This window comes from Cherax quadricarinatus, chromosome 34 (genome assembly GCF_038502225.1).
Source record: "Cherax quadricarinatus isolate ZL_2023a chromosome 34, ASM3850222v1, whole genome shotgun sequence".
Lineage (NCBI taxonomy): Eukaryota > Metazoa > Arthropoda > Malacostraca > Decapoda > Parastacidae > Cherax > Cherax quadricarinatus.
Window position 1 is genome coordinate 11,867,846 of NC_091325.1, and position 25,000 is coordinate 11,892,845.

General features: G+C 38.9%; 1 protein-coding gene across 10 annotated transcripts in view; it reads right to left on the reverse strand.

Annotated features, from left to right (window-relative positions):
* Positions 1-25,000, reverse strand: part of pdm3 (pou domain motif 3) — a 1,342,109-nt gene that overhangs the window by 829,787 nt on the left and 487,322 nt on the right. For all 10 annotated transcript variants that reach the window (XM_070091164.1, XM_053783632.2, XM_053783635.2 and 7 more), the window contains one exon: positions 9,034-9,107. In XM_070091164.1, the coding sequence (XP_069947265.1) occupies positions 9,034-9,099 (66 nt within the window). In that variant the 5' untranslated portion in view covers positions 9,100-9,107. The remainder of the gene's footprint in view (positions 1-9,033; positions 9,108-25,000) is intronic.

The following is a 25,000-nucleotide window of genomic DNA, read 5'->3' on the forward strand; positions in this document are numbered from 1 at the left end:
TGCCAAGTGAGTGTAAAACGAAGCCTGTGATTGTTTTACATGATGGTAGGATTGCTGATGTCTTTTGTCTGTCTCATAAATATGCAAGATTACAGGCATGTCTTGCTACTTCTACTTACACTTAGGTCACACTACACATACATGTACACATTTATTTATACACACTCATCTGAGTTTTCTTTGATTTTATCTTAATAGTTCTTGGTCTTATTAATTTTCCTTTTATATCCATGGGGAAGTGGAATAAGAATCTTTCCTCCGTAAGCCATGCGTGTTGTAAAAGTCAACTAAAATGCCGGGAACAATGGGCTAGTAACCCCTTTTCCTGTAAAGATTACTAAAAAGAATAAGAAGAAGAAAATTGTCAAAGTGGGAAGTCTGAATGTGCGTGGATGTTGTGCAGATGATAAGAAAGAGATGATTGTGGATGTTATGAATGAGAAGAAGCTGGATGTCCTGGCTTTAAGTGAAACAAAGCTGAAGGGGGTGGGAGAGTTTCAGTGGAGAGGAATAAATGGGATTAGGTCAGGGGTTTCAAATAGAGTTAGAGCTAAAGAAGGAGTAGCAATAATGTTGAAGGATAAGCTATGGCAGGAAAAGAGGGACTATAAATGTATTAATTCAAGGATTATGTGGAGTAAAATAAAGATTGGATGTGAAAAGTGGGTTATAATAAGCGTGTATGCACCTGGAGAAGAGAGAAGTGTAGAGGAGAGAGAGAGATTTTGGGAAATGTTGAGTGAATGCGTGGGGAGTTTTGAATCAAGTGTGAGAGTAATGGTGGTTGGGGATTTTAATGCTAAAGTGGGTAAAAATGTTATGGAGGGAGTAGTAGGTAAATTTGGGGTGCCAGGGGTAAATGTAAATGGGGAGCCTTTAATTGAGCTATGTGTAGAAAGAAATTTGGTAATAAGTAATACATATTTTATGAAAAAGAGGATAAATAAATATACAAGGTATGATGTAGCACGTAATGAAAGTAGTTTATTAGATTATGTATTGGTGGATAAAAGGTTGATGGGTAGGCTCCAGGATGTACATGTTTATAGAGGGGCAACTGATATATCGGATCATTATTTAGTTGTAGCTACAGTTAGAGTAAGAGGTAGATGGGAAAAGAGGAAGGTGGCAACAACAAGTAAGAGGGAAGTGAAAGTGTATAAACTAAGGGAGGAGGAAGTTCGGGTGAGATATAAGCGACTATTGGCAGAAAGGTGGGCTAGTGCAAAGATGAGTAGTGGGGGGGTTGAAGAGGGTTGGAATAGTTTTAAAAATGCAGTATTAGAATGTGGGGCAGAAGTTTGTGGTTATAGGAGGGTGGGGGCAGGAGGAAAGAGGAGTGATTGGTGGAATGATGAAGTAAAGGGTGTGATAAAAGAGAAAAAGGTAGCTTATGAGAGGTTTTTACAAAGCAGAAGTGTTATAAGAAGAGCAGAGTATATGGAGAGTAAAAGAAAGGTAAAGAGAGTGGTGAGAGAGTGCAAAAGGAGAGCAGATGATAGAGTGGGAGAGGCACTGTCAAGAAATTTTAATGAAAATAAGAAAAAATTTTGGAGTGAGTTAAACAAGTTAAGAAAGCCTAGGGAAAATATGGATTTGTCAGTTAAAAACAGAGTAGGGGAGTTAGTAGATGGGGAGATGGAGGTATTGGGTAGATGGCGAGAATATTTTGAGGAACTTTTAAATGTTAAGGAAGAAACAGAGGCAGTAATTTCATGCACTGGTCAGGGAGGTATACCATCTTTTAGGAGTGAAGAAGAGCAGAATGTAAGTGTGGGGGAGGTACGTGAGGCATTACGTAAAATGAAAGGGGGTAAAGCAGCTGGAACTGATGGGATCATGACAGAAATGTTAAAAGCAGGGGGGGATATAGTGTTGGAGTGGTTGGTACTTTTGTTTAATAAATGTATGAAAGAGGGGAAGGTACCTAGGGATTGGCAGAGAGCATGTATAGTCCCTTTATATAAAGGGAAAGGGGACAAAAGAGACTGTAAAAATTATAGAGGAATAAGCTTACTGAGTATACCAGGAAAAGTGTACGGTAGGGTTATAATTGAAAGAATTAGAGGTAAGACAGAATGTAGGATTGCGGATGAGCAAGGAGGTTTTAGAGTGGGTAGGGGATGTGTAGATCAGGTGTTTACATTGAAGCATATATGTGAACAGTATTTAGATAAAGATAGGGAAGTTTTTATTGCATTTATGGATTTAGAAAAGGCATATGATAGAGTGGATAGAGGAGCAATGTGGCAGATGTTGCAAGTATATGGAATAGGTGGTAAGTTATTAAATGCTGTAAAGAGTTTTTATGAGGATAGTGAGGCTCAGGTTAGGGTGTGTAGAAGAGAGGGAGACTACTTCCCGGTAAAAGTAGGTCTTAGACAGGGATGTGTAATGTCACCATGGTTGTTTAATATATTTATAGATGGGGTTGTAAAGGAAGTAAATGCTAGGGTGTTTGGGAGAGGGGTGGGATTAAATTATGGGGAATCAAATTCAAAATGGGAATTGACACAGTTACTTTTTGCTGATGATACTGTGCTTATGGGAGATTCTAAAGAAAAATTGCAAAGGTTAGTGGATGAGTTTGGGAATGTGTGTAAAGGTAGAAAGTTGAAAGTGAACATAGAAAAGAGTAAGGTGATGAGGGTGTCAAATGATTTAGATAAAGAAAAATTGGATATCAAATTGGGGAGGAGGAGTATGGAAGAAGTGAATGTTTTCAGATACTTGGGAGTTGACGTGTCGGCGGATGGATTTATGAAGGATGAGGTTAATCATAGAATTGATGAGGGAAAAAAGGTGAGTGGTGCGTTGAGGTATATGTGGAGTCAAAAAACGTTATCTATGGAGGCAAAGAAGGGAATGTATGAAAGTATAGTAGTACCAACACTCTTATATGGGTGTGAAGCTTGGGTGGTAAATGCAGCAGCGAGGAGACGGTTGGAGGCAGCGGAGATGTCCTGTTTAAGGGCAATGTGTGGTGTAAATATTATGCAGAAAATTCGGAGTGTGGAAATTAGGAGAAGGTGTGGAGTTAATAAAAGTATTAGTCAGAGGGCAGAAGAGGGGTTGTTGAGGTGGTTTGGTCATTTAGAGAGAATGGATCACAGTAGAATGACATGGAAAGCATATAAATCTATAGGGGAAGGAAGGCGGGGTAGGGGTCGTCCTCGAAAGGGTTGGAGAGAGGGGGTAAAGGAGGTTTTGTGGGTAAGGGGCTTGGACTTCCAGCAAGCGTGCGTGAGCGTGTTAGATAGGAGTGAATGGAGACGAATGGTACTTGGGACCTGACGATCTGTTGGAGTGTGAGCAGGGTAATATTTAGTGAAGGGATTCAGGGAAACCGGTTATTTTCATATAGTCGGACTTGAGTCCTGGAAATGGGAAGTACAATGCCTGCACTTTAAAGGAGGGGTTTGGGATATTGGCAGTTTGGAGGGATATGTTGTGTATCTTTATATGTTTATGCTTCTAGACTGTTGTATTCTGAGCACCTCTGCAAAAACAGTGATAATGTGCGAGTGTGGTGAAAGTGTTGAATGATGATGAAAGTATTTTCTTTTTGGGGATTTTCTTTCTTTTTTGGGTCACCCTGCCTCGGTGGGAGACGGCCGACTTGTTGAAAAAAAAAAAAAAAAAAAAAAAAAAATATATATATATATATATATATATGTGTATGTGTGTGTGTGTGTGTGTGTGTGTGTGTGTGTGTGTGTGTGTGTGTGTGTGTGTGTTTGTGTGTGTTTGTGTGTGTATGTGTGTGTGTGTGTGTGTGTGTGTGTGTGTGTGTGTGTGTGTGTGTGTGTGTGTGTGTGTGTGTGTGTGTGTGTGTGTGTGAGAAATCACGTAAGCGCTTGAAATTCTACTATTTTTTCATAGTGGTTGTTCTGCATATATATAAGAAGAGTGAAAGTCTTCTCATAATAATTAAATTATTTGTTTTTATTAATGAATGAATTAATTAATTATCTGGTAAATTATTATCGTCATCTGGGAAGCGCTCAACTCGCAAGGGTCATACAACTTCAGGGGATGAAAGAATTTTATGTTTAATCCAAGGAAGCGAAAAGAAACTTTCATTTTTTTCATAATGAGTCTTTCAAGAGTATTAAAGCATCAGTTATATTATATTATATTATAAGCTTTTCATATACAAAGTGTAAAAAATACGAATCAGTATGTAGTACAGAGCAATAATGAGAGGAAAAATGTATTAAATAGGGCCTGGGTGAACTGGCTAATTCTAATGGAGGTCATCTGTCATCTCTGTGAACAGAGGCAAATTGACCTGACGACACATGCCTTGCTCGCCTCACCTTGGACAAGTACCCCAGCGAAGACTAATGACAAAGTGACTGAGGAGGAGACGAGCTTGTATACAGCTCAGGTGTGAAGGGGGACACAACGATTGTGTTGTTAAAGTTAATATATATTCGGATACACTTACGTTTTGTTTCGAAGATGTGGGACAGCAGATGAGCTCTTCCCGTGAGCGTGCTTCAAAGAGAGTGTTCGCATATATACAACCAACTGATAGATATCAGAGTATAAGGTATAATGATACCGACGATATATTCTCTCATTTTCATGTATCATTTGCAGTGACTAGAGTGGAATACCTGAAACGTTTCCAATAAAGATATGCTAAGTGTATGCACTTGTGTCCTCAGAAACATTTAGATAAAACAGGGTCTTGCCTACTCATATAAATGCAAAGACAAAGTTGCAGCACATACGTAGAGCAAAACGTAGAGCTTTCATCAAGTCAGCATGGTTTGATGAAGCTCTACAGAGAACGAAACGTTACAGAAATGAAAGCTGGTTCTTCAAGTTTGTGTCTTTTTATTCACCACGAAAATTTTCCTCCGCATCCTTCTCAGGCAGCGTAGCAATCCAGCTACGTGAATGTAATCACATGTAAATATTATCTTGGTTTGGCCTTGCAACTGCAAGTAGGCATCATGCACATGCTGGGGATGCTACATTTAGTAAATATATTGTTTATTTTTAAATGACGAAAACAGATTGCTGACGTTGAACATATGTGCGATATCGGGAGTACGAACAGTGTGGCCAGGAGGACAGGGAGATGAAACTGAAAGAATAAGTACACACAAGGTTGAATATACCTGGAATTTTATGTTACACGAATGAGTTCAAGTTTAATTTTATATAACTCTTAATTTAGAATATGGAGTGTATTGACGATTATTTAAAAATGCATATATTTTTTTATTCGAAATTCAGTTTGCAGAATAAAAGCTTATTACAGTTACAGCTGGTTCCACATGAGGATACATTCCTCGTCAAAATATGAATCTATACCCAAACACAATGCTTAAATCTGAAAAACGTTAAACCTTTCCTCAGGTGTTACAGATGCAAAGAACATTTCCCCCAAACCACACACTCGACCATTCATCTACAAATCTGTCAGACACTGCAACTTCTTGGGATCTTAATACTTAGGAATTCTTCGCTTGCCTAATTCTTGGGCACGACCTACTTCCACATTGAACAAATGTGACACCACCTATGACTGCTGCACCTCTCCTGCCATACGGTTTATAAGCTGCTTCTCCGCTAATATGCCGTATTCTATTCAAGATTGATGGACTGAACACATCGACTCAAGGTTGAGGGACTGATTACCTCATTCTCCTCCTGTTCTTCAAGTTTCTCCTACGTATGGACTGATGAAGCCACTGTGTGGCGAAACGTTTCCTCAATAAAGATACCCAAGAGTTGCATATGTGTCTAATTTATCAACAAGTCGGTTCTCTGAACCATTCATCTACAAACCACACACTCACTGAAATGGGGAAGAAAAGGGGAATGCAGCTGAGTATGGGTGTGAAGCATGGGTTTTGAATGTTGCAGCGAAGACGAGATTGGAGGCAATATAGAATGTTTCAGCAAAATATGTGGTGTAAAAGATTATGCAAGGAATTTATTGATTGAAGATTAGGTGTGGATCTACCAAAAATATTGTTCAGAGGACTGATGAAGGGATATTTAGGAGGTCTCTACATTTCGAAAGTGTAGGGAAAAAATAAAATGACTAGGGGGGAGGGTTCGCCCAAGGAAAGGTTGGAGGTAGGGAGTAAAGGAGGTTTCGAGTTCTAGGGTCTCGGGTGTCCAGGTTTGATAGATAGGAGTGAATGGAGGCAATTTTTTTTATTTGACGTCCTGTAGGATTGTAAGAAGTAATACTTATTAGAGGATTCAGGGTAACTGGTTAGCCGGAATTTAGTCTTGGAGGTGGGAAGTACAATGACTACATTCTGAAGAAGGGGTGGGGATGTTGAAGTCTGGGGGTCATCTGAACTGTGATGTCTAACAATGACAATAAGTGTTTCTTTTTCTTTGTTGGGTCACCGTACCTTGGTTGGATATGAGAGGATGACCAGATTATAAACTACAAACTTCGTAAGTGAGTAGGGTCATGTGTGAGGTCCTATTTCATCTTTTTAAGTCTTATGATGCTCTGTTATTTTTACTCTTCCTTGGTAATGTAAGAAATGACGAAGCACTTGAAATTTCCCTAATTTTCACTATGGTTATTTTGCATATTAAGATATCACCATACACACACACACAAAATATATATATATATATATATATATTTATTTATATATATATATATATATATATATATATATATATATATATATATATTACATACATACATACATACATAGATGCATACATACATACATACATAGATGCATACATACATGCATACACATACACGTATTAGGGTGGTCCACTGATAGGGGATCAACAATTGATTTCTGAATATCTCTCGTCTCTCCCCTTCATTGTGTGTGTTTTCTTTTTTTTTTTTTTTTCTTTGGCTAAAAATTATTCGTGTAAAATTTTGTGACTCTTGTATTGGACTTCATTTAGAGGTGCCCCAGCGACACCAAATTTTCACCCCTCCACTGATAGGGGGTAGAAAATTGATTTCTGAATTTCTCTCGCTTCTCCCCTTCGTTGTATTTCTTTTTTGGCTAAATATTATTCGTGTAAAGTTTTGTGACTATTGGACTTCATTTCAGGTGCCCAGCTACACGAAAATTTCATCCCCCACACAATGGAAATTCCGGTCTTTATGTTACTTTTTCATTTTTTTTTCTAATTATTATTATATTAATTTGTTCTTCGTTACACTACTGCAACCCAAAAAGATCTATTTTGCTCGCTTTGAACTTCATTTTTTTTTTTTTGCAGAAAGAAAATAGGAATTTCCGTTTTATGGGAAGTGAAAGTTTGAGGTGGTTTGGGCACCCCAATATTAACAAAAAAAATTTTCTAGTCTGAAGTGCATTTTTTTTTTTTACTGAGTGAGACTTAAATCCTCACATCATGGTTGTACGAACACCCACGACTCACAAAAACACAACATGCTAACTCTCACTCTTTCAGTATTACAGTTTTCCTCCATTTCTTTGTTCCTGAATATTTTAGGCGAATTTTCTTCCTTCACAGACATAATGTACACTGTTGACGTGTGAGCACTGAGTACGTTGTCAGCATAGGACTTGATTAATTTTATGCCGTCGAAATGACTTCTTGCTTGTGTACCTCACACATGCGGCGGCTAATTTATTGTGGACGGTAGTGACTAGTTTACTGACTACCTTACCTTACATGCAACATGTGGATGGTAGTGTCTGGCTTTCTGTGTACTTCACAACCGTCTTGTAGATGGTAGAGCAAGAATATATAGCTACTACTATTACATGATCTCTGTAACCCTCACGCAACCATTGCTTTTGATACTGCTCGCCTTTATTCGGAAATTCAAGCTACAAAATTACAGAATGAATAAGCTTCGTCGTCGTATCTCCGGCAATTACTACAAAGAATAACAAGGGAACATTTAGACGCATTGACGATGCTGTTAGTTGAACAAGTATATTCAATCTTCGCTATTACAAGCAACTGTAGGAGATTTACTTAGAATAACTGCTATGTAATTTTTATTAACATACTATGGCTGAATACGGTAAATTTGAATCGCGATATCGTAATGACACGATTGCAAACAAACCGTACCACGGGCGGGGATAGAACCCACGATAGCTGGAGATTCGTCTGTAAAAACTTGCATCTGTGGTCACAGTGGTGCCTATGTTAACCTTCCTATGGTGTAGAAATATACCTAGTTGGACGAATCTTATTGTGGCTAGCTGGTCCAGTGGCTAACGCGACGGTCTGGTGTTTTGAGACTCTCTGATCGCGGGTTCTATCCCCACCCGTGGTATGGTTTGACGGTATATGATTCGATCGTTTTCTGCATAAACGCTAAACAGAAAACATTGTGGAAATAAATGGTATAAAATACCGACACAATGGAAATATAAACACATATGCAGTATAACGTGATCATTTATTGACAACGTTTTGCCCACACGTTGAGCTTTTTCAAGTCACAAACAGATCTGTTTCTGACTTGAAAAAGCTCACTGTGTGGGCGAAACGTTGTCAATAAAGGATCACATTATACTGCATATGTGTTTAGATTTCCAGAAAACATTGTAAGCCTATCTGATGCTCGCAAGTACGTCTTCCAGTTATCATACATAGCAGGATACTTAGCAAATACACTAATTATGTTCATGATATAGTAATAAGATGATCCTTTGATAAAGCTTAAAACTTTCTATGACATTCTATTTCATTATTTAAATATCTCCTGGCAACATTCATCATACTTGAAGCAGGCATAGAATAGTTTTATTAGACTTAATTTTTTTTTAGTATATATGAACATTCTTACTATACAGGTATAAATAACTGAGAAAAATTTCTCAAGAATTGTACATTAATTACATTCTCGTAGATTTTTGTATTTCTTTACCAGGTTTCTCCAATCAACATGTGTATTTAGTGAGTTCTCTGATGAGAAAGAATCAGTAATTATCAAGGGGTAAAGTTCATTGTCTTAAGTTAATGACTACTGAGGGTAACTTCATTAAAGAAGGTCCTCATTTCTGCAGACAGGACAGTTCAGAGTGTACTCACATGAGTCTTGAGGTTGAGGGGAAGATCGACTTCACACTTGACAGCTGTCTCCATGGCTGAGAGCATCGTCACATCTGCAATGGTAAAGATCATGTCAGGCTTGTTTAGGTCAGGTCGAATCAGAGTAGCTTTAAGCCAGGTCAGGGTTAAACGATTTGGTAGGAACAGAGCCAGGAGGAGCAGGAAGGCCAGAGCAAACCAAGTCGGGAATCGCAGTACACAACAACGTAATATCATATTGTTGATCGTATGCAGTACCGTCAAGCTGATGAGTCATCCAGCAAATATCATCCAGCAGTGAAACCATCAAAGATATTACACTCATTTGATCCTGTTCAAGGGATACCCTTGAACAGGATCTGGATTTCTCCCCTTCTTAGGATCAATCCTGATTATTAAAGATTAAGAATTTACCAATGCATGTAATATTTATAATAGTAATAATAATAATAATTAACAAAACTGAAAAACAACAATAATAATCATATGATTGTAGTTCTTAGATTTCAATGTAATTATATTAGTGAGGAAGTGCTAAGTAGGGTGTCATGCAATTTCTTGGACATTACTGGATAATAAGTTTTGATTAGAGGAAGGGGAGGAGAGGGTAGCTCCAATTCCCCGGATCGCAATTCATTCTCCAGCATCCAGGTACCTCCATCAAGAACATATGTGGAAAAAAAGCCGTGGCATCAGCTCCACTGGCCGGTGTTGACCACTGTGAGCACGGTGACCACTGGTTACGGTAGCCACCAGGACCTCAGTGGTAATAATATAATATTTCAGCTATCATCAACTATCATTTCGTCACCGCATTAACCGCCACACTGTTATTGTCTGTCGGTTCGAAATCGTTGTCCCAAAAGTATTGCACACACTGAATGATACATGAAGAATAAATGCAATAAAATCACAGTAAACAGGTAATATAACATATACATAGCAACCACTGTGAAAAAATAGTAAACTTCCAAATGCTTTCGTGATTTTTCACATTATCAGTTCCTTGATAATGTGAGATATCACGAGAGAGCTTGGAAGTTCACTATTTTTTCACAGTGACTGTTCTCCATGAAAAATAAATGCATAAATATGAGAGCAATATGCATCTATATTAACCAGGAAGCAAAAAAAGACATACTCGGCACTCATATTATTTAGGTCATGATAAACACTAATGCAAGCGAGGCACAACTGTGAAGAAACACTAATTTTTAACAAGGTTTTATATATGGAATAAAGAATCTTCTAAATATTTTAATTATAATTAATAATCCAAGGTGTTTATTATTACATTCATTGGGAAGCGCTAAACCCCTAAGGATCATGCAGCGATTAGTGAATGGGGGACAACTCCAATTCCTTAGATCAAAATGTGTTGCCGGTATGGAGACAACTTCCTTGAAGGATTTGTATATTTTATCTGTCGGAGTCACTCCTTCTGTGAACCTGTCGGCGTCACGCCCTCCGTGAACCTGTCGGCGTCACGGGCAGGTCCACAGAAAACTAAGCAACGACGTTTCGCTCACGCTTCATCAGTTTATTGATAAAGTTTCTGCCTGAGAGGAATATTGTCATTATCAAGTGTTTTATATTGCTTTTGTATCCTGTTGTCCATAGTGTCGGTACATAATAATAATAATTATAATAAATTTACTACAAGTACATGTACAAGGTATACAGTCCTAGCTGACATCAGTGACATACTACTATATAGAAAGCAGCTTGTAATGCAAAGCATTTCGGGTAAATTAGGTCAGTTTTGTCTTGGGATGCGACCCACACCAGTCGACTAACAACCAGGTACCCATTTTACACTGATGGGTGAATATAGACAGCAGGTGTAGAGAAACACGTCCAATGCTTCCACCCCTTCGCCGGGAATCGAGCCCGGACCACTCACAGTGTGAAGCGAGAGCTTTTGCCACCAGGTCACAGGGCACTGTGTCTTCCTTGTTATACCAACGAAGTTATTACCTCATATCAACAATTTTTAGCATTACTGAAAAGTTTAATTCCTATTTAATTCCCGAAGCAATATTTAATATGCATACACAAAATTTTATGTAATATGGATTTTTATCACCCTTATAAAACACACACTTTTGAATGTGTTAAATATGTATGCATTTCATTTCACGAGAGTTAAAATTAAGTATCCACTGAAATGAAATTATCAGATACAGTCAGGATCAAATGACGTACACACACAAGACAAAGAAGTACGAGAAAGTCAGAAGAAACAATTTTTGCTTATGAATATTTCGTTCTCTAAGGCCTTCTTCATCAGAATCAGACAGGAATATTCAGAACTGCTGTCTCCCCTCTATCTCCATGTTGATTATTTCCTATTAATGAACAGGTGTTTATGCTTTATCAAAAATATTGATGGAGAAGCACTGAACCCATGTGAGCCATTCAGCGCTCGAGTAATGATAATGAAGTAAATTTGATCTTAGGAATGTGAACTCAGAACCAATTTCCTGGATCAAGAGCCCTTGACTATGAACATCAAAATGGTATACAATACCGACAGGTTGGTAGGTAAGACACATAGGCAACAGTTAGGCAACTTTATTCCGAAACGTTTCGCCTACACAGTAGGCTTCTTCAGTCAAATACAGAAAGTAGGCAGGAACAGTAGAGATGTGAAGACGATGTAATCAGTCCAGGCCGAGGGACTGACAACCTCAAATCCTACGACTTCAAGGGTGATGGACTGATTACATCGTCTTCACATCTCTACTGTTCCTGCCTACTTTCTGTATTCGACTGAAGAAGCCTACTGTGTAGGCGAAACGTTTCGGAATAAAGTTGCCTAACTGTTGCCTATGTGTCTTACCTACCAGCCCTTGACTATCATGAAGGTACCGCCTTTCTCTTGAAAGGTTTAAGAATAGAAAGTTAATTCGCCTTGTCCAAGCGTCCATGGAGCAGTAACAAAGTATTCATGTACGATAGAAAAGAAAATGTCTCAATTATATTTCTTGTTAATACTGTAGCGTAGACAGTACCTCATGCAGACATTCAGAAGCCCTCGTGAGACGCGTGTCTAAATTGTTTTCCTCACAAACAGAACCCACGAATAATAAACTTAACAATAAAACTGCTATCTGAAAAAATAACTAAATGGTTATTACTAACCATAATTTTTAAGAAGGTGGACCGGTAAGAAAACGGAAGGCCTCTGTTAAATGACCGAAAGCTCTAACCGCGGGTCGTCATCTAAGACCCACATCAGGAAATACTTTTCCTGTTTCCTGACGAACCTTACCTAACCCTGCGTTCTAGACCTTTATTACTACGAACCGAAATGTCGTCCAATTTTTATTAAATAATTTGCCAACTAGTTGTGTTAGAGCCGAACCCACTTCTGCTATTCGTGTGACGTCAAAACGAATCAGTAAAATAATTCGAGAAACGAGAATCTGGCTGTTTTGATATAGCCTAACTCTTCACACGTGTCCCAACTGACCAAGCCGTCAGAGGGTCCTGCAAGACAGGCAGCCAGATTCATTTTTTTTTTTGGCTCTGACAATACAGTCAACATGTAGAAATTTGGAAAGGTCTGGTGATCTACCATCAAGGAACACACTCACATTGAGTCTCTGGCCATGTTACGTAGACGATATCACTGGTAACAACACACAGCATCGACCGCCAGGATGCGTTGAATAGATTTTAACCCGATGACAAATTGTTTTGGGTCATAATAGGCGTAACCTGAGTTCAAGCCTGGACTTAGCGAAACGTATGGATAAATCTAATACCCGCTGCCCTGTCAACGAGCAGTGAATAGATACGTAGGAGTTAATCGGCTGTTTTGTGTCGGTTTCTGGGGATGACCTAAGGACTATGATCTTAACTTTCCTGAGTTATATTACTCTTCAATGGTCCAAGTCGGACCGAAGCGTCGTCGTAAGCTCCTCTCTTCTATGTGCGGTTTATTTGTGTATTGTTCCAGTCACGGTATTGTGCCTTTTTGTTATTTGCTCTTCAAGATTAATAGTCCGAACAAATTCTAAAAATTTTCTGTAGAATTATCCTCTGAAGAATAAAACAATAGTTCTCACTGTTAACTACCGCTCAGGTGAAGGAGAGAGAACAGTTGTTCCCAATATTCAGAAAACCAACCAATGAAGACGATTTTATATATTCCAGCAAGAAGATGAAACGGAGGGATTGTTGTCTTCGACTTAAGTCTTTATTTATACAGCAAAGAAATTCTAGAAGAATACCACCCCATCTCAATGGCCGAAATTATATTGACACTGATATTCCAAATTACCTTTTTTTCAGATATGTAAATAAAATGTTCAATAAATCCTTGACAACCCTTAAGGTAACTTTTTCCTACCTCGCCACAAAACCTGCGTGATCACACTAGACCGTCTAAATATTATTAACTGTGACATCAGGTCTGGTCTACAGCTTGAGGAAAGCCATGCGGCAAATAATAACTTGTAAAGACACGGAATATAAACCTGCGATATTAAAAAAAAGAGCACGGGTTCACCTGTAGAGCTCATAACGTCGTGGAAAATTTGCCTTGTTCATGGCGTTGAACACTGCTAGGTTGATGGACAGTATGAACACTACAGAAAAGATGCCGAATTCGAGTGGTTACCTAGCAATGTCTCCATATTTTACAACGTACGTTTTCTTACGTTATTCATAGTCAATTGCTGAACGTTCCCTGCTGTAATGAAAATACCTTTTTCCTTCATTGTAGGTTAGGCTAACTTTCTTAAACTAAAAAAAAAGGTATTTAATTCTAATGAAGTAAGTTATTAGAAAACTAGAAAAACGTGAGTGGCAGCAGTCCCAGGCAACGTTCAGATCTGCCCACGTATCACCCTGGGTGTGAGAATTAGTTGTTTACAGCCAGAAATAACATCTGTGACGACCACGCCTTGCAACACCTGTTTATACTCGCTCTAACGGGCTAAGAATATAAAAATGGAGGAGCAATGCACCTAGTCAACTGGTCCATGAGAAGCACATTCGTCTTAATACAACCCTTGTCACTCACTATCGTCTCTCCTTGTTTTAAAACTACTGAAGATTTTAGTTTCAAAGACCATGTCCGACAGACAAATAAGTCTGTCTTGTGGTCCGCTACTACAGCTTTGAAACTCCCTCGTTATAGTGCTGACACCATATTACGATCACAGGCAAACAAAGAAAAGGTCTGTTTTACCTGGTCCTAAATCAAGCCTCTTGACAATGAGCAATTCTCAAACAAATATAGGCAAAGGCAAACACAAAGGGTAGTTTTTGAGTACGGGTATATTCCTTCCACCAATATTTACAATATATTCATAGTACAATCGAGCAACAAGATGTTAATGACCAAGAAAGCAAACTTAGTTTAATCAATACAATTGGCTTTTCGCCTAATACTAGATAAACTAATATATGTGTATACTTGACCAGCCTTAGCGAGTCTTTCCGTAGCCATGCGTGGAAACATGACATCAGTTTGTCTGGGGGAAAGCTCTCACCCAACTATTTGACGTGTAAGCCTCACAACGAATCAGAGTAGCCAGGACCCCTCTACAGCAATTCTGACCTAACTACTAGTTTGGCTGGAACAGAGGGAATACAAGAAGTAGTTGTGTGATGAACTTATTCGGTGTGTGCCACGTACCACAAAACAGGTAAATTTATGAAAATAAAGTCTGTCATGGTTTTTTCTTGACAAATACACTAAAAACATTTCTCAATTGTACCTCAACAAGTTCTCTCATTGCTAAGGTTAGTTTTAAACATATTCTTGTGGATATCTAAAAACAAGACGTTTAAAGCATAATTCACGCATGTCTGCATACAAAGAACACATTGTGCATTGCCAGTTGTGAAATGAATAACATGTAGCATAATTTTTATATGTAAACCGTATTTATTCGTGAAATTATAAGATTTTTAAAAAACTCTCCAGCTCATTTCACTAATAAAAAAAACTAATAAACATATGAAAAAAGTACCATCAGAGTTGGCCTCCCTCAACCAAAAGTTCTCACCAGCGACCTCTCGAATTGTCTCCCCAATATTGCCTCGCCTTTTGCCTGCATGTTGGCCACCTTTGAAAGCAGCATTGTCAAAAGCCCTCACCCACAGGCCTCCCCTAAAACAGAAGCACCACATCCCTTCCCCACTTCCTCCCTCCCCGACTGTTCCCTCCCCGTTTCTTCCCTCCCCACCTCCTCTCCTCCACTGACACAAGTCGGGTCGGGTCCCGCTTATCATTTTGTCGTCGAGTGATAAAAACGGATTACCGCCAGTTACCGTCGCTAATTCGTACGCGTAAGTATACTAATCGTCCAGTAATATCAAGAAATTAGATCTAGCCCCCGTTGGTCTAACTAGCTGCAGCGTGACGCGGTTATAGCCTAGGCGATATAGTGAATCACATTATCCAGTCGTTGTCGCTCTCTCGATTACTTTTTTCCGTAGTGGAGGACAATGAGGGGTGGAGGGAGATGGGGCTAGGCTATAATGCCGCGTCCGTCACTAAGTTGAATGTTATTTATGATCTATTATGACCTCGTAATGCAACTCGGAGTTTTTGAGCTGATTTCCAGCTGCAGTTTTGGAGATGGGGCTTTTGTGTGTTGGTTGGTGTGCGTGTGCGTGTGTGTGTGTGTGTGTGTGTGTGTGTGTGTGTGTGTGTGTGTGTGTGTGTGTGTGTGTGTGTGCTATCCATCCTATATAGATATCTCCCCTGGTTCTTCTGTCGTTTAATGCAGTCCAATCCAATTCCTTAAGCCTCTGAGCAGTGATTTTTTATCTTTTCTTTGGGACAGGACATTTTGCATACCACTACACATTCTCACTTTTCTAAACATGCATTATGATGCGAAGGTCCCATGTAGGTGCTGCATACTTCTAAACGCATTATGTCAAGACGTAGGGCCGTGAATGACTACTTCCTCAGATTCCTGAAAACTAATCTTAGATCTGCCAAGCGAACATTAACTGCAGAGGTTATTCGGCTGATGCATTTCTCAGGTGATGTACTCGAAGTACGCTCACCCCTAGAGCTTTCTTCTTAAGGGAGATTTGAGTGAAGAGTCTGTCTTCAGATCCTTTACTCAGTTTCAGATATGCTTAACTGTTCCTCATTTTTTATAACCTTGACATTTCTAGGACTGAATTCCTGCAGCTTACCCAAGCTTGGCTGTAGACTTTCCTTGTTCTTATCGGTGTTTAGTATCTTCATTAACTATGCATCTAATGGAAATTAGGATACATGCATCCCTTTTGGATTTTCATTCACATTCGCCTGTAATAGTTCTAATAATAATAATACCAGTCCTCAGAGTTTCACTTGCCCATTCTGACATCAGGTCTTATTTTTTTTTTCACACACACTTTATCCTCCTCATTCGGTACTTCTTGATCCTCTCCAGTGCATTCCCTTTTACACTTGTCTGCTCTTTCAAGTTTTGCCCGAGTCTCTTGAGGTTCAATATCAAATAGCTTTTTTGCAGTCCAAGAATATTCAGTCCACCCATCCCATTCTCTCTCCTGTTTCGCATCTGTTACTTCGACATAGAACTCCAGAAACTGTGATACAATATTTCCCATCTCTTAAGTAGTGCTGTATCTTCTCCCAACCCAGCAAAGGGGGGGGGGCAGGGAGCTAACACGAGAAAGAGAGAGAGAGAGGGAAATAAATAAATAAATAGACAGACAGACAGACAGACAGACAGACAGACAGACAGACAGATAGATAGATAGATAGATAGATAGATAGATAGATAGATAGATAGAGAGAGAGAGAGAGAGAGAGAGACCTGCTTTCAGCTTCTGAAGTGATCCTAACAACTTAGCTAAACTTACACAAGCAGCACACACACACACGAATCACGCAAGAAAACGTGTACACACGCACGAAACAGGTGCGTACACGCAGGAAACAGGCGCGTGCACACGAAACGCCAACGCAGAAAATGTTCATGTGTTAGCGACCAGTGAAGGATGCATACATAAATATTTGATAAGAGATGAGAGGAGACTGTAATGACGGGATACTATGCAGGGCCTCTGCTTGGCACCAGTAGTGCCGTCAAGCAGGAATTTTAGTGCCACTCACGACCTGGGGGGTACCACTTACCTCCTGGGAAAGGTCACCACTTAGGTTCTTGGGGGAGGTCACCTCTTGTATCCGATGGGGCAGGTAACCACTTAGGTCTTGAAGGGAAGTCATACTCAGGTTCTGGGGAAAGGTCGCCACCAAGGTCTGGTAGGAGGTCACCTCTTGTGTCTGTGGTGATGGTCAACACAGGTCGAGAGGGGAGGTCACTAAGGACCTACAGAAAGGTTACCATCCACATCCATGTGTGTTCAAGGGCAGGTCATCGCTCATGTTCTGTGGGAAAAATTACCACTCCATGTCTGGAGGGAAGTCCGTCACCCAGGTCCTGAAGAAAGGTTACCACTTAGGTCTTGGAGAAAGGTCACCACTCAGATCTTGGGGAAAAATCACCACAGAGGTCATGGGGAAAGTTCACCACTTAGGTGCTGGAGAAAGGTCGCCACTCAGGTAGCTGGGGGGTCGCCACTCAGGACCTGGAGGATCAACACTAAGGTCTTGACAGGTCATTACTTGAACGGTCACAACTCAAGCCTTCTGGAGTCTTATAGCGGGAAAGTAACAAAAAAAATCGAAAACAGAAAAAAACAAAGTCATGACAGTAAGTTGAAATGAAGATTGAAAAGAAAGAACTATAAACAATATAATAGAGAAGAACTTCGCAACGTTCCCCCTAAAGACAAACTTCTTTGTTAACCGAAGCAGCCTGCCCATAGGCCTATCGTCTCAATAAAGTTCCTCTCATAAATTGAATCTTTTTCATCACATATCGATTTGAGTAGTTTGTCTTCAGGAAGATGTTTACAGAAAGTGAATGTATTTGACCAAGAATGCATAAAATGTACAGTTTAAATTTGAGAAGTATCGTGGGAAGGAAAAGTTTGTCACTGGATAAAAATAGGGAGGATGTGAGAAAGTTCCTATTTTTGTGTCATTTCAATTGAAAGTTTCAATATTTTACTTCTTAACTTTTCAAATTTCATTAAAATTGTTTAAACACTCAGTCTGATACGAACAAATAAGACCTATTTTCCATTCCTAATTCGAGGCGTTTGCACAAGCGCCTATCTCTTGTTCTTTGAATATTGCAACAGCGACGAGGACGAAGGTGGCAGAGATGTCGTGTTTTAGATCAATGTATGGTACAAATATTATGCAGAGAATAAGATTGAAGAGCTGGCCCACATGCCCAAATCAACTATGGTGGCTGTGTAGGCAAGCAGGACATGAAGAAAAACAACCTGATTGAACATGCAATCAACTAGGAAGTTTCGCCTCAGGCCGATGTGATAGGGTAGATTAACTCTTGAAACTGATCAATGGTATGTAGGTTAAAGGTATGCTTATCACAGGTTTGCCGATGACAGGTATTAAAAACAGAAGATTACGTGTTGATGTAAAAGACATGATTTAAGTAGTAGAGGAAGGATTACCGAAATCACTGAACCATGTAAAAATAGTGTAGCAAGATTGGTTGCTTAAGACCTCTAATATATCCGAAAGGTTTGTGGAGTAGGTCTGAGAGATACCTGGAAGGAGAATGTGAAAGAGGTTGTGAGAGGCAGGGGCTTGAATATCCATCAGGCATATGTAAGCGTGTTAGACTGGAGGTGAATAGCCAAATGGATTTGAGGTACCATGGAGAGTGAGTATGGTATTATCTACGAAGGGATTTAGGGAAACCAGCTAGTCGGATTTGAATTTTGGAGGAGAGGGAAGGGGGGGGGGGGCTATTACAGTTCGATAGGTCAATACCAGAACTTTGAGTTGTCTATACTCTTTAGTAACGGCAGCTAAAACACGAGTAAGAGTAAAGGTGACTTATATTTGTAATGATGGGATGTGGTGCTGTGATAAAACGTTAAGATAGAACCACTGTCTCAGGCTACATATATATATTATTATTGTTTCTCCGAAACATTTCACATTCATAAATATAAAGAAACTGCTACGAATTGTTATACGAATTGCAATAATATATATGAACATTCATACATTCTCTAATACACAAACAATACGTACAGCCCCGAACGCTGTGTGGAAAGTCACTATTGCCACCATTCTTTGCTGTCAAGTGGCAATGTAACCAGACCCAGCCACAATACGTTATTTCTTCTTTCTGATAGATGGTAGTGTGTCTTCATCCTGTAACAATATGGACAACTTCCTTTCTCGCTTTCAGCTGAGTAAGGCCTCGGTTGACGGTTGAAGTATTAAGTTTGACTTTATAATTAATTTCTCATTTATACGTGAATATGTTTGAAAGAAGATAGTGTCAGCTGCGTTCATCTAAAGACACGCTTTGCAGAACAAACCTTTACTGGCACAATGTTTTACCCTGTAATGAGCTGACTCAAGTAAACGATTTGATATGCTTTACACAGAGCGAAATGTTGTCTCAGCTTAAACGTGCAAGTCTTTATTATGGTTGGCCACTTGGGTCCAAGTTAAATTTAGTTTAAGAACCTACTTACATTACATTTCTCTCAATTCCTGCATTAATCTGGATAGAAAATTTTGTATTTTCTCGAGCTTTTGCACATGTTTCTCGAGGCGTAGGGAGGTTTACAATAATGGTATTCAGTAAATAGTTATCTACTGAAGTGTGGACTCCATGCTGATATCGCATACTCCGTGACGTGTCTGATGAACACTAATAACCTGCACATATAATGAGAAAAACTTTTGACGACTTGTAAATGGTCCAGTAAGCTTCTCTCTCCTATGTGCGGGTTATTTGTGTATTGTTCCAGTCACCGTATTGTGCCTTTTTGTTTCCCGTGTCTGTTAGGTCATGTAGAGTTAGTAAACGATTCTTTACTTACATGCTGTTCTTCTGTGTGCCACGCTTACACACGGTGCTGATGTGTGCTTGATGTGAGTCTACGGCAAAATGAATAGTGAGATATTCACTATTTTTTCTTTGCTTTGTACGTTTAACGAACGTGTGTGTGTGTGTGTGTGTGTGAAGGCACTCGCATACACACAAGTGCATTTAAGAGTGCATTATAATCGCATGTCTCAGATTTCTTTTGCATTACTGTAAAAAAAGTATTTGAAGGCTATCAGTATAACTGTAATATGTTTTGAAGTGTTTTAGTGTGAATATTATACTGTAAGCTTGACGAGTGTCACTGAGTGGCAACTCTCTCCTATAATGAACACTTGCCAGGTGTATGAGTGAGCCATTGTGAGAACACGAATTGAGAGGATGACTTAAACATACAAGACTTTATATTTCTTGTTTATGATTCCTTCTTGTTTACTCAAACATGTATGAATGCATGTGCATGTATGCGTTGTGCACGTGTGTATGCGTTGTGCATGTGTGTATGCATTGTGCATGTGTGTATGCGTTGTGCACGTGTGTATGCGCTGTGCATGTGTGTATGCGCTGTGCATGTGTATATGCATCCGTGCATGTATTTGTATATTAATGTATGTATGCATGCATGTATGTTTGAAATGTGTAAGGAAGTATGCATATATATTTACATGCATGAATATATGTGGGGCGGTACATATATACATCAATGTGCGTCCCTAAGTGGTATGTATAAATGCAAGTATTCATGTACCTGAGATATAGATATGTACGAATGGATGCACAGAATGATAGATAGATGTATGTATGAATATATACAAATGCAAGTATTCATGTACCTGAGATATAGATATGTACGAATGGATGCACAGAATGATAGATAGATGTATGTATGAATATATACACGCATATATGGATGGGTATAATGAATACGAATCGATGTACATATTGATGTACAGTAATAATTAATGTTATTTTTATTACTTAAATTCACCCGGAAGAGAAAATCTCGTACGAGGTGGAAATGAGAGCCAATCATGTGCCTCCGACTCCTTGGAACAAGAGCCCTTCACCGATACCAAGGCGCTCCAATTGAAGTATATGAATGTATGCAATGTAATGTATGTATGTATGGATGTATGTACGTATGTATGGATATATGCATACATGCATGTATGGATTGATGTGTGCGTGTATCTCCGTGAGTGTATGACGACGCATGCGTTTAAAAAGCCAAACTAAAGCTGAACATTTCTATATTGTTCACCAAGCAATAAATTCTTTTTCATGTATGCATGTCATTCGAACAGTGTTGCCATACATTGTTGTTCAACAATTATTGCTACCATAGTGTTGTTCAACCAATGCTATCATAGAATGTTGTTCAGACATTGCTACCATAGTGTTGGTCAGCTAGTGTTGCCATAGAATGTTGTTCAACCAGTGTTTCCAAAGTGTTGTTCAAACAGTGTTGCCATGCAACAATGTTCAGCTATTGTTACTATTGGGATTGCAGTATTGTTTAACCTATGTTGGCAGATCCTGTTGTTCAGCCAGTGTTGCCATGCAACAGTGTTCAACTAGTGTTGCTCAGTACTAGGACTGCAGTGTTGCTGAATTAGTGTTGATCAACCAGTGTTCGCATATCCTGTTGTTTAGCCAATGTTGCCATACAGTCTTGATCAGCCAGTGTGGGCAGTGTTGCCCACTTTGCATTGCCATGCAGTGTTGTTCAACCATTGTTGAGATAGTGTTGCCAGTGTTGTTCACACAGTTTTTCCATGCAGTGTTGATCAACCGGTGTTGTTCAGTTTGTGTTATTCAAAATGCGTTGCCATATAGTTCTCTTCAAGCAGTGTTGTTCTACTCGTGTTGCCATACAGTCATATTCAACCGTTACTGTTATACACCTTTGTCATACAGTGGTATTAAGCCAGTGTTGCCATGCAATGTTGTTCAGCAAGTAATGCCATAATGTTTTCAAGCATCATTGAAGAATAATTTTTGCCATGCAATGTTTCTTTCAGTGTTGCCATGCATTATTTAATGTTATACATTGTTGTGCAGTCTTATGCAGTATTTTTCATTGTTGCCATTCATTGTTGTTCAGTGTTGCCATACATTGTTGCTCATTGTTGCTAGACATTGTTGCTCAGTGTAACCATATACATTGTAGTTAGGTGTTGCAATGCAGTGTTGTTAATTTTTGACATGCAGTGTTGTTCAGTGTTGCCATGAAATAATGTTCACTCAGTGTTGCCATACAGCGTTGTTCAGTGTTACAAAACACTGTGAAACGTTGCCATACATTTTTTTTACCCAATGTTGCATATTTTTATCAAAAAGTGTATCCATTACAGTGTAATTTAACGTGTGTTGCCATGCACTAGCATTCAACCAGTACTGCCATACACGGTTGTTCAACCAGTGTTGCTATACATCGGTATAACAATGTATAGCAATATTAGTTGCTATACATTGGTGTTCAACGTTCAACCATTGTTGCTATGCACTGATGTTGAACTAATATTACCATATACCAATGTTCAACTAGTGTTCCCAAACACTGGTGTTCAACTAGTACTGCCATACACTGGTTTTCATACGTATTATCATACGTATTACTCGACTAGTGTTGCTATACTCGACTAGTATACCGACGTATTACTCGACTAGTGTTGCTATACTCGACTATTGTTGCTATACTCGATTAGTATACCATACGTATTACTCGACTAGTGTTGCTATACTCGACTAGTATACCATACGTATTCCTCAACTAGTGTTGCTATACTCGACTAGTATATCATACGTATTGCTCGACTAGTGTTGCTGTACTCGACTAGTATACCATACGTATTACTTGACTAGTGTTGCTATACTCGACTAGTATACCATACGTATTACCCGATTAGTGTTGCCTAAATCGACCACTGTTCATAACTTGCTACTGTTCAATGTTCACATCAGGTGTTATTCTCCTAGCTGGTGTTACGGCCTACATGCTATATCATGCACATATTTTAAATATTTCTGTATACCAGTTTCTCGGATACATTATTTGTTATTCTTTCATCTATAGAAAATTTAGAGAAACTTAATTCAATGCCACGCAACGTGATGCAACTTTTTTTTTTTTGTCTAAGAAGTTAGACAATGAAACAAATCCACATCAATGACAGAATTGCCTTCTAGAATGCTACGTAAAAACACATGTCTGAATAAATCCACATCAATGATAGAATAGGCCTAGAATAGGCCTAGGAAATTTAGAAAAACTTAATTCAATGCCATGCAACGTGATGCAGCTTTTTTTTTTGTCTAAGAAGTTACTAGAATGCTAATGTCTGAATAAATCACATCAATGATAGAATAGGCCACATCAATGCCACAGTGAAGCTTTTTTTTTTGTCTAAGAAGTTAGACAATACTAGAATGCTACGTAAAAACACATGTCTGAATAAATCCACATCAATGATAGAATAGGCCTAGAATAGGCCTAGGAAATTTAGAAAAACTTAATTCAATGCCATGCAACGTGATGCAGCTTTTTTTTTTTTGTCTAAGAAGTTAGACAATGAAACAAATCCACATCAATGACAGAATTGCCTACTAGAATGCTACGTAAAAACACATGATGGAAAAACCCACATCAATATAGAATAGCCTACTACAAAAAACAAATGATGTGAAACATCACGAAATACGAACACGTATAAACAAACCCCCCATCAGTGGCAGAATAGGCCTATAAAATTTTTGCATAACACATGTCGGAATAAATCCACATCAATGACAGAAAAGGCCTAGAAAAATGCTACATAAAAACACACGATAGAATGAAGCCACTTTAATGGGAGAATAGGCCTTCAAAAATTTTTACATAAAATCGCATGTCGTAAAACCCACAGTAGTGACAGAATGGGCCTACAAAAATGCTACTTAATAACACGCCCTAAAACTCACATTAATGGCACAATAGGCCTACAAAAATGCTACATAAAAACACATGTTGAAATAACTACATCAGACTAGGCCTACAAAAATGCTTCATAAAACACGTTGAGGAATAAACCAACATAAATGGCAGAATAAATCTACAAAATACCACATAGAAAAATGTCAGCATAAAACCATATCAGTGTCAAAATAAGCCTACAAAAAATGTTACGTAAAAACATTTGTCGTGAAAACGCCATCATTGGCCAAATATGCCTACACATGTCACTGGCAGAACAGAGAAATATGCTACATAAAACACATTGAGCAAAATAATAATCCACTTCTAGAAAGCAAATAAGTAAGAGGAGAAATTGAGGAAATATTTAAATCGTGAAAGTATATTCTCCCGGTCACAGACGCTGACACAGTACACACAACGTGCACAGATTCACCTACAAATACAAAATAACGAATATGCACATTAAGAATGACTACAATTTCTTATAGTACTTGAAAAGAAGGCACCGACAAACACAAAAAAATAGCCCATCGCTCCAGTTTTTGAGATTTTCAGCACCTAGTCTGCTATAACTTGCTCTCAAACTATCCTCTGCACTTGATCTGCCTTCTAAATAGCTCCCAAACTACCTTCCGCACCTCCTCTTCCTTCTAGCTAGCTCTTAAACTACCTTCAGCATCTGAACTGTTTTGAAACTAGCTCTCAAACTACTCTCAGCAACTGTTCTGTCTTCTAATTAGCTCACAAACCATCCTTATTATGACCTTTCTTTTCTTTCTCACTAGATACACGCGAGTACAAACAGGAAGCGCGACTGTCTCCCGCTTGACAGGCAGAGGATCAAGCCTTCACCATGTCTTCCGCTGGATGACCCACATGGGTTTGACGCTTAAAATGAAATATATATTCTTTCTCACAAACCCCTCTCTTTTGTTGACTATTTTCTAACGTTTAACGGCTTCTTACTTTCTCACAGACTGCCTTTTTACTGACCTGTCTCCCGACTTTCTCAAAATCTCCCTTTCACCAATCTATTTCTCACTCAGTTGTTACTTGATAATGATCCAATGTGGGACGAAACTTC